This window comes from Acomys russatus, chromosome 10, assembly GCF_903995435.1.
Source record: "Acomys russatus chromosome 10, mAcoRus1.1, whole genome shotgun sequence".
Taxonomy (NCBI): Eukaryota; Metazoa; Chordata; class Mammalia; order Rodentia; family Muridae; genus Acomys; species Acomys russatus.
The window spans coordinates 1,548,321-1,558,541 of NC_067146.1; the positions used below are offsets into that span (position 1 = coordinate 1,548,321).

The 10,221-nt window shown below is 41.6% G+C and overlaps 2 gene segments (V, D, J or C); both read right to left on the reverse strand.

Moving 5' to 3' along the window:
* Positions 1-4,038: 4,038 nt before the first annotated feature.
* On the reverse strand, positions 4,039-4,529 carry LOC127194824 (T cell receptor beta variable 12-4-like). The segment is given in 2 exon segments: positions 4,039-4,382; positions 4,481-4,529. Coding segments are annotated over 2 exon segments (393 nt in total).
* Positions 4,530-8,965: 4,436 nt separating this feature from the next.
* LOC127194347 (T cell receptor beta variable 11-2-like) lies at positions 8,966-9,692 on the reverse strand. The segment is given in 2 exon segments: positions 8,966-9,364; positions 9,469-9,692. Coding segments are annotated over 2 exon segments (363 nt in total).
* Between the last annotated feature and the right edge of the window lie 529 nt (positions 9,693-10,221).

The following is a 10,221-nucleotide window of genomic DNA, read 5'->3' on the forward strand; positions in this document are numbered from 1 at the left end:
ACAACAGCAGTGGCCATTATGAATAGTTTCGTGAGTTGCATGCAGACAACCCAAATGCCTGCAACAGCAACATCCAAAACATATATTCTGAATTTCAAATGAACAAGTGGTGATGTTAATAACCCTATTATTAATCCCTAGTACATCTTTTGTGTTTTATCAACACACAATTAGAGCAAACTAGTGAAAAATAAATAAATAGAATTTGTCCTTTTTGTATTGAAGCAATCTTTTTATGATTATGCAACTTTATTTTTAACTAAAATATACTACAATAAGAATGATTAAAATAGGTTACATTCCCTTTTTATTAATTTATTTAGTTATTCACTTTACATCTCAATTGTATCCACCTCCTTCCTCTCCTCCCAGCCCCTCCCTTCTGTCCTTCCCTCATGCCCGTATCTCCCCTCCCTTGCTCCTCAGAAAAGGTGAGACCATCTCACGCAAGCCCACTCTAGCACTTTGAGTCTCATCAGGATTGTATACTTCCTCTTTCACAGTGTCCTGGCAAGGCAGCCACACAAAGGTGAGGTGATCGAAAGACATACAACTGAGACCATTTCAGAGACAGCCCCCATCCCCTTTCTGAGGGACCCACATGGAAACCAAGCTTCCCGTTAGGTACATATGTGTAGAGAGTCTCTCTGGGTCTAGTCCTTCCTGGTCCTCAGTTGGTGTTTCAGTATCTGTAAGCCCTTCTGAGCCCAGGTTTGATGGGACTGTTGGTCTTCTTGTAGAGCTCCAGTCCCCTCCAGGTCATTCTACCTCATGCTCACCCCATCTCTTCTACAAGGCTCCCTACACTCCACCCAAGAGAGAGAACAGGATAGGAGATGGCACACTGAGGAAAATGAGGGTGGAGGCCAGATATATGCTGAGCAGGGCGAAAGAACAGAGGGCTTGCAGAGAGTGGAGCAACCATGGGTGGAGGGACCTCTTAGACAATGTGGAGTCCTGCAACCGGGTGGGTTCCTGGAGGATATGGGGGTGACTCTTGCTGAAACACCTGGAGGCAGAGGTCATGGAGACTAGAGAGGTTACCATTTAACCAGACAGGACTCCTGGTGGAGAGAGGGGAATACCCACCCACCTATAGAACTTCCCTCCAGAATTTATCTTGCCTTCAGGATATGCAGGAATTAAGACAGAGCAGAGATTGGGGAAATGCGCAACCGATGGCGGACCTGACCTGAGACCCACTCCATAGGAGAGAGACAACCTCTGACACTATTGATGATGCTCTACTCTACCGTGTTTGCAGATGGGAGTTTAGCGTCCTCTGAGAGGCTCTACCCAGCAATGGATTGAAACAGAAACCCAGATTCACGGCCAAACACTGGCCTTTTCTTTTCTTTAAAATGTTTTTTAAATTTTTTTCTTGTTTATTCTTATCTCAAATGGACAATTTTAAGATGTATTTGTGTGTGTGTGTGTGTGTGTGTGTGTGTGTGTGTGTGTGTGTGTGTGTGCACATGTGAACCAAGTGGGTGCAGCTTCCTGAGGAGGACAGATGGCATCAGATGTCCTAGAACTGGAGATACAGGAAATTGTGAGGGTTCCTACTTGGGGGCTAGGGATGGATCTCAGGTTTTCTTGAAGAGCAGCAAGTATTGTTAAGTTATAAGCCATTTCTCCACTTCCCATGCATTATATTTTTTAGAAGAAACATTATTGAATTTCTTTTTATATGTACAAGAGCAACAAAAGTTGGAGAATCAGCCTCAATAAGTGCTTATGAGCCATTCATAAGTTATTCTTGAGTCACTCAAGACCAGAAGCAGAGATGCTTCTTAAAGTGTGATATACAGCAAGGTAATGCTATGAGACAAAGCTCCCCTCAAAATTCACTAGTTTAGAGAAACAATGACTTGTTTACACTCTTGAAACTGTGGTTAGAGGGATTTCTCTGTGAACTTCAACTCAGAACTTTAAATGTTATTTTTCTTTGTATTGAAGGGACGATTTGCAAATACTTTGTCTATATTGCAGCTTTTGTTTTGATCTTCTTATAAGGATCTTTCAAAGAACAAAGTTTTTTTTTCATTTTAATCAAAGAATGCCATAGTGAGGAATTCTAAATGGTAAGCATCATACATTTAAACAGAAGTATAACAGAGCTGAGCAGTGCTTATGTGTCCCCAAAGTACCATATTTTCAACCAGTAAAAACAATCTCGACCTACCTACGTGCTGTTCCGTCATGAAATGAGTTTTGTTATACTCTACTGTGAGAAAGCAGTGAGCACAGTTGCTTTCTTTTTTACAAAGATGCATCCAACAGCATGGTAAGTGATTAGAAAGCTGGAAAGTATGGAGACTGAGGCAGAATCTGCGAAAGAAAATGCCCAGGGAGATGCTAAATTGTGTAAGAATGTTTTGCAAGAGAGGGGAGGCACATTTGACTACTAAAACAGATAAACAGTATGAAGCATCAGCTGCCATCCTCAATGGGGCTGTGATCTTGTTCTCAGTAGACAAACACCGGGTGGAGAAAAGTTGGAAAGTGTGCTTCACAATCACTGTGTCACATGAGTAGGACACTGGGGCTTTCTGAAGTATTCACAAAGGCAAATCAGGACTCGGGGCTGCTGGGAAACAAAGGAGAAGTCAGGCCATCAGACTGGTGAGTCAGTAAGCAGACTGGTTAGGCAGTGCCGAGTATGTGGTGTGCTACAGAACAGCAGGTCTAAATTTTGCCTGGCATTTTCAGTTGAAACTCACTGAATTATTCAAAATACTCGTGTTTCTAACTTTCTTTAGTGTTATAACTTATGAAAAAATATTATTCCCTGCTTTCTGGATGTTTAAGAGTGAAAGAAAGAAAATGTTCATCTGATCAATGTACATAGACTATAATCATGAAACTAAGTTAAAAACAGAGGATTCTGTTTGGGGGGACAGAATGTTCCAGAGTAATAAGGTCAAAAAATTAAGAAATAAAAACAATGTGTAAATTTTCCATGTAATAAAGAAGGACTAAATGTAAACAAGCTGAGCCTATAGGAGGATGGGAAAATAATCTGAAAGAAGCAAGGAGCCAGGATAAGCAGCATACAAAGATGTAGAGTATGTCTTTTAGTGCACATAAAAAAATCTGCATGGTATTTTGTACTCTTTTCATCTCAAAAGTTAGGAGAAGGAATTTGACTATAAGGAAGAACTTACTTGGGTCAATCTAACTGTCTTGGTGAGTCAAATATAGGCATCTTTTCCATGAGTTCAGCAATTCATCAATGTGAATAAGATAAGGATCTTAATAAAATCCTGAGACACATTTCCAGTGCTGAGAAGAAATAGATAGGTAATAGATAGATAGATAGATAGATAGATAGATAGATAGATAGATAGAGATAGATGATAGATAGATGACAGATAGATATAGGTAGATAGATGATAGATAGATAGATAGAATAGATACATATCAAATCAGAAGAAACATAAAGACCAAACAAGAGAGACTTGGATGGTTTGTGATGTCCCCCATAATGGGACTGTCCAAGTCATAAAGGTCATCATAACCACAAGCATCATGAGACTACAAGAGACTGATGACAGTACTAGGCTCTGCACATATGTGTGATCAAATAAGAAAACTCTATGGAAACACCACATCAAAACTAGCATGAAAATAATTTTTTCACAACTTAGACTGAGAATGAAATGAGTGGCCAGAAGAGTTCACAGACGCTGCCCTTACGAGGACTGCCACATTCAGATGGGGATGGAAAACATAGAGTCTACACCATGGGTGCTTATGTTTCCCTAATATGGAAGCTTTCAGGCCACAAACCATATGTGAGAAATCTCTGAACTCGCTGCAAGACCATTTCCTACCCAAGCTCTCCTATTTTAATGCTGTATTATTTTCTGTCTTTGTCATTCCCCAATCCCAGTTGCTGCTGTTGCTGCTGCTGGTGGTGGTGGTGGTGGTAGTAGTTTTTTACTTTTTTTTTTTTTTTTTGTGTGTGTGTGTGTTGTATAAAGAAGCACAAAAAACTTGAGTCAGAACTGGTAGGGACTGGAGAGAGAGAGGGGGCTACAAGAGTTTCTGCACTGGCTGGGCTTCCTTGTGTAGCTCTGTGGCTAAGCTGCTGGCACACAGATACACAGCTGAGTCCTGGGCTTCTGTGGGCTGGATCTTCAGAGTGGAGGAGGATGAATTTATCATCTCAGCTTTGAATCGATCCTTGAGTGCCCCTGCATCCTGCACAAGAGACTTGCTGCGGAAGTAGCTCAGTAACTCTAGTCCCTGTATCTTGGTCTGTCTGTACCAGAATAGGGTATTGTGGCCTGAAACTGGCTCACACCTCAGAGTTACTGCTTGTCCTTTCTCTGTCACCTCATGTCTGGGTGACTGGGTGACTCCAGCATCTGTGGGATCTATATTTAAAGAGACAAAGTAGGACAGAGAATAAGAAAACTCTGGAGAGATATGGAGAGAGACAGACTGTGTGATGCTAAGTATCCTCAGAACTTACTTGCTATCAGAACACAGAAGGCCACATAACAGAGGGTCTGGATGCCCATAGTGGGGTGAGAACAGGTGTAAAATATCCAGGGAAGTGACTTTGAGAGCATTTTCTTCTCACAAGAGTCATCTAGTGGTCAGTGACATCATCAATGACATCGTCCACGAGCAAGGAATTCCTCCAACCCCACACAGCCTCAGCTTAAAAGTTGCTAGGAGGAGGAGGTTGTAGCTCTGGAGATGAACTGAGCAAGGCTGGATGCACCTGCAACTGAACTAAGGTGAAGACTTGCATATTTAAGACTCCGGGTAACCTCCCTCTGGTAAGAACCTGCTATTTCCACCTGCACTTCAAATTCCAAATGCTTAAAAATGAATTCATTGTCTTCTCCCAAGCCATTTTCTCTGAAAACTGCTGTATTCAGTTACTGGTGGTATACCTGTCCCACTTACATATTCACACTCAAATCACTCACTAGTCAGGTAAGAACTGTCCTTTAAATTCCATGGGAATGATGTCAGCTTTGATAGAATTACAGGGCAGGAATTGATTCCTGAAGAACTGAATACAGTTGAAAACTCTATGTGGTAAAAAAAAAAAAAAAAAAAAAAAGAACCCTATGATATATTTTTATTGCACCCAAATTGCAAACTCAATAGTACAACCTCCCTTTCCCTACAACAAAACAAGCAGGGATTGTCTTGTTCTTAAAGATTTGAAAAAAAAAATGCCACAAAGTCTACTTACCATGTATTCTTATCTCCTGGAAAACTGCCATGCTTGTTCCTCCTTAATATCTGGCCTTTGCCCTGACCAGTGTGCTACCTTCATACCATCAATGTGTTGACTGTGGAGAAATGAGAAAGGATTCTGTGTCCTGGATCAGTAGGCTTAGTTACTTCCTGGTCAGAATGAAATAGTTTGAATTGTTTCCATTTTGATGCAGAAACAAGCTGCCAAGTTCTCTGAACTTGAAAGTACAGATATTTAAAAAGCAAGGTTTAAATAACTGACAGCCTGACTGGTGCAATCTACATTGCTTCTTTTCCTTAAAGGTACTATCTCGCAATGCCTGTTGGGCCCATGATATAAACCTGTGGCTTTCGTTTTGCTTTCCACCCTGTTACCAGTTGTCTATGTGCAGGAGAAAAAATGATCTTCAGAGAAGTGCATGTGTAGTCCGTGGGGCCTGTGAATTTGTTCAATGGAACAGCAAGAAAGAATAAGTTCCCGATGGAATTAAGGTGATTAACCAGATGACCCCGACATGCAATGATCTTGACATTTCCAGGCGGCTCCAATGACACCACAGGGGTCTTACAATATGAAAAACAAGGAATAAGAGTCAGAGTTAGTGCAGCACAAGGAAACTATCAGCATGCCATCTCTGGTTTTGATAATTGAAGGGCCCATGAGCCACATCGCTCATGGCTTCCATAAGGTGAAAAAAATAAGAAAGTAGCCCTCCTCTTGAGCCTCCAAAGGGAATGTGCCACCACCAACTCATTCATTTTGACCTCAAAACCAAGACAATATATTTGCGTTGGTTTAATGCAGCAAGTATGCCCTGTAGTATCTGTAAGATTCATGCCTGAAACCTTGCAATCAGGGCCGGAAGAGAATGCAGTTGATGAAGTGTTTGTTTTATGGTCATGAAGATGTAGTTCACCTTGAACCTGGAGAAAGCACACTGGTGCCTACACATAACCTGCACCCCGAGGTTCTATTGTCTTTGGTATGGGAAGGTATTCTGCTGGCTACCAAAAGAGCGAAGTAAGCCTAGCGACAAAACCTTTGTTCTACAATCTGTTCTACCTGCAAATATGCTAGTGCTGTGGTGGCGCAAAGCTTGTGGGAGTAACTAACCAATGTTTCGTTTGACCTTAGGCCCACTAAGTGAGACAGACGCCATATCCACCCAATACTGCTTGGGTGACCAAGACCAGACTAGATATCCCAAAGACCTACAATAAAACCAAGTATCAATAAAATGACTCCCAATGACATATTGCTATGCTCAAGGTTCGGTGCCTTATTCAGCCATCATCTGAGAAGCAGAGATCAACAGCCAGACATTATACAGAAAAGAGAGAGAGAGAGAGACAGACAGACAGACAGACAGAGACAGACAGACAGACACACAGACGGAGAGACAGAGAGACCTTGGAACACACAGCTCTAATTGGGATGTCTCCATGAATTCTGTCTCCTCAGAGCTCAGGGAACTATATGGAATAAGAGGCAGAAAGATTGTAAGGGCCAGAAGGGATGGAAGACAGCAGGAAAAACAAACACCTTTAGGTCAATTAATCAAGGCTCATATGAGCTTCCAGAGACTGAAACAGCAAGCTCAGGGCCTGAGACTATCTACACCGGGTTGTCTGTGTGTATATTGCAGATTTCAGCTTAGTATTTTTATTGGATTCCTAAATGTGTAAACAAGTGGATCTCTGATTCTTGTGCCTGCTCTTTGGGGACCTTTTTCTTCTTTTGGCTTGACTTGTTCAGTCACCATGTGATGGTTTCTCTTTATCTTAAATTACATTTTGTTTCATTGGATTCTTACCTCTTAGAAGCCTGTTCCTCTCTAATGAGAGACAGAAAGGGAAAGGATCTGGAGGAATGGGAAGGTGGCAAGAACTGAGAGGAGTACAGGGAGAGAAAACTTAATCAGGATATATTGTATGAGAAAAGAATCTACTTTTAATAAAAAGAGGAAATGGTATAATAATAATAATAATAATAATAATAATAATAATAATAATAATAATAATAATAATAATAATAATAAATGATAGATAAGAGACCTGAGCTCAGTTCTTTTAAAAGCTAGCCATGTTGTTGTCATTTCATGCTGGGTAGTCATGGCAGACAACCCTAGGGCTCACTGACTAGCAAGCCTAACCTGGTTGACAAGCTCTAGGCCAGAAATAAACCCTTCCACAGAACAAATAAACAAATAAACATAAACAAAAATCAAACACCAAAACAAAACAAAAACCCAGGGTGAATGGTACCTATCATTACCTAAGCCCCCTAACCCACATTCTAGGTGACAGTGAAGCCACAGTGCACTCTAGTGTCCAGTGACAAACAGCAGCACAAGTCACAGGGGAGCTGTCATTCCCTTCATTTCGTATAAGAGATATGAGGCTTCATAATGTGTCAGTGTCAGAGAGAGTGGCTGGTATTAATATTATTTTGGTCTAATTTTAAAATTCTGACAGAGAGAGTAGATGGGATGGTATGCAGTGAATGCAATGGAACAAAATTGTCATCTGCATTTAGACTTGGTAGGGAAGAAATGACAGGAGGGTCTGAGAGTGGAGATACATGCAGAGGGTCTCCATCCTGCTGTTTTCCAAGAAGCCCCAACAGTTCAGGCTGATTTCTCTGACTATCTTAGAATGTCAGGAGAAAGATAGTAGATGTGCGGAGACAGGGATAAAGAAGGTATCATCAAGCATTACTTGGGGGCCCTGGGTTGCTTTAGAAGTTCTTCCAAGGGGAAGAAGTTGGCATTTTTACATTCCAAGGAACTATTTTAATAGACAAAGGCAGACAGATAAAATGTATTTAACAGCCTCTGAACTAGCTGGATCAAACCTGTAGTTTTGGGCTGTGCCGATAACATTAGAAATTTGCAGCACTCTGTGGGAAGTGAACTTGGTTTGAATGGAAGTTTGGACTGAGAGTAGTAATGCATGCCTATAACCACAGAGCTTGGGAGGTACTGGCTAGATGACCAGGAATTCATGGGAACTCAAATGTATTCTCGAGTCTGGAATTTCTACAAGGCTATCCATTTTGTGTATTTCCTTGAAGTCAAAACAATGCTGAAAATGAGTTAAAATTACCCAAAAGAAGAAATCAGCAATATAATAATTATTAATGTAGTTCCACACAAACAAGAGTAAACAGAAGTCCTCCAAACAAGCAAACATATACTGTAAGGAATTTGTTCCTTACACAATCTCACTATAAAAGTATGGAAGAAACACAATATAAAGATGGCACCAATGCCTGTAATCCCAGTGACTGGGGAGGCCTAGATGGGTAGATATCTGTAAATTAGAGGCCAGCTTGGTACATAACATGAGTTCATAACAGCCAAGGCCACACAGAGAAACCCTGTTGTGACAAAATAAAAAAACAAACAAACAACAAAACAAAATGAAAGATGCACCAAGTATAGCATTATAAACATTCAGACACTCCAGCTGCAGTGCGAAAGCCCGTTACTCACAGGTAACCTCCATCTGCATTCCTGGCTTTGACATGATTTCCCTGACTACATGTCTTACAGGACAGGTGTCTCCTGATTCTGGACGTTGAGTCTGTGAAGAGTCACTTTTAGTTTGGGGTTCTTGAATTGTTGCTGGAAAGTCCCTGGGAAATTAGTTTCAAACACTCGCAGGCCTCCTGTTTTAAGAAAGAATGTGTGATCTCTGGTTATGTGCAGCATAGCCTATGTTTAAAGACCCACTCTGTCAGTGGAAGAAAGGACGTAATCAGAAGTCTCTGCTATAAGTAAGCTGGCTTGAAGAAAACCATCAGCTTTGTGCACAGCAGGGAGGTGCTACTGCCTTGCTGTGGCTAAGCTGCTGGCACAGAGATAAGTGGCTGAGTGCCCCTGCTTTGCAGACTGGATCTTGAGAGTGGAGTCAACACCTTCAGGCCTCAGTGCAGAGAAGTGATCCTTGGGCAACTGTGACTCATCCACAACAGCCTCATTCTGGAAGTAAACTAGGAGCTGGAGCCCATGGTCTCTGGGCTGCAGGTACCAATAAAGGACAGCATGTCCAGAAATAGGGTCACACTGCAAGGAAACATTCTGCCTTTCCTGTATGACTGCAAATCTGGGAGACTGGGTGACTCCAGCTTCAGACAGTACTGTGAGGGGAAAAGACAGTGTTTCAAAAGGGAAGAGATTGAAATGAAACACCCCCCCCCCCTGAGAAATACAAAGTGGAAACAGTGCTTTTTTAAAAACTCACCTGCCTCCAGGAGACAAAACACTGCCCAGCGGAGGAGCCTGGTACCCATGGCACGGTGAGAGCAGAAGAAGGCCTCACCCCGTCAAGGTCTTGAGGGGTGTATTACTTGTTAACACATGACAGTCCCCACAAAGACTTTCCTGCTCCTGCAGAGAGTCACAGTCTTAGAGCAGAGCCTGTGAGTGTAAATGGTTTAGCACATGCACAGACAGTGAGTGAGGTCATCCAAGCATCCTCACACACAGCCCAGCCTTTAGAGGGCACAATCTTGTTCTACGTCTTCAGGCCCTTCTTCTAAGGCCCTGATTGTTGTTTTGACTTGAGCATCACAAAGGCAGCTCAAAGGCATCATTATTGGATGAGTACATTGTCCTTTTTTGTTACCCTTCACTTTGGCATAGCTCTTTCATCAGGTTCCGGCACGGTGTAATTAGGCATCACATTAAACTAGATGATATAGTCCAATATGGGTAAAGTGATACCTTCCACACAGGGAGGTCTTAAGTCCCAGTTTATTCTTTGCATTCATCAGCTGTCATGACACTATGCTTTATATACCAAAGCCTTCACTCTTGTGTGGCCTGCACTTTTAGGACATTGATGAATAAATGGTAGAATTGACATCGTCTCTAAGGAAGGTGAAGATATTTCTCAGCATAGAAATCCTCGTTGCATATATTGTAGTAATAAATGCGAATTTAAACATCCTTTTAATGTTTTTGAACCTTTAAAAACTGACACATCAGATAAAAT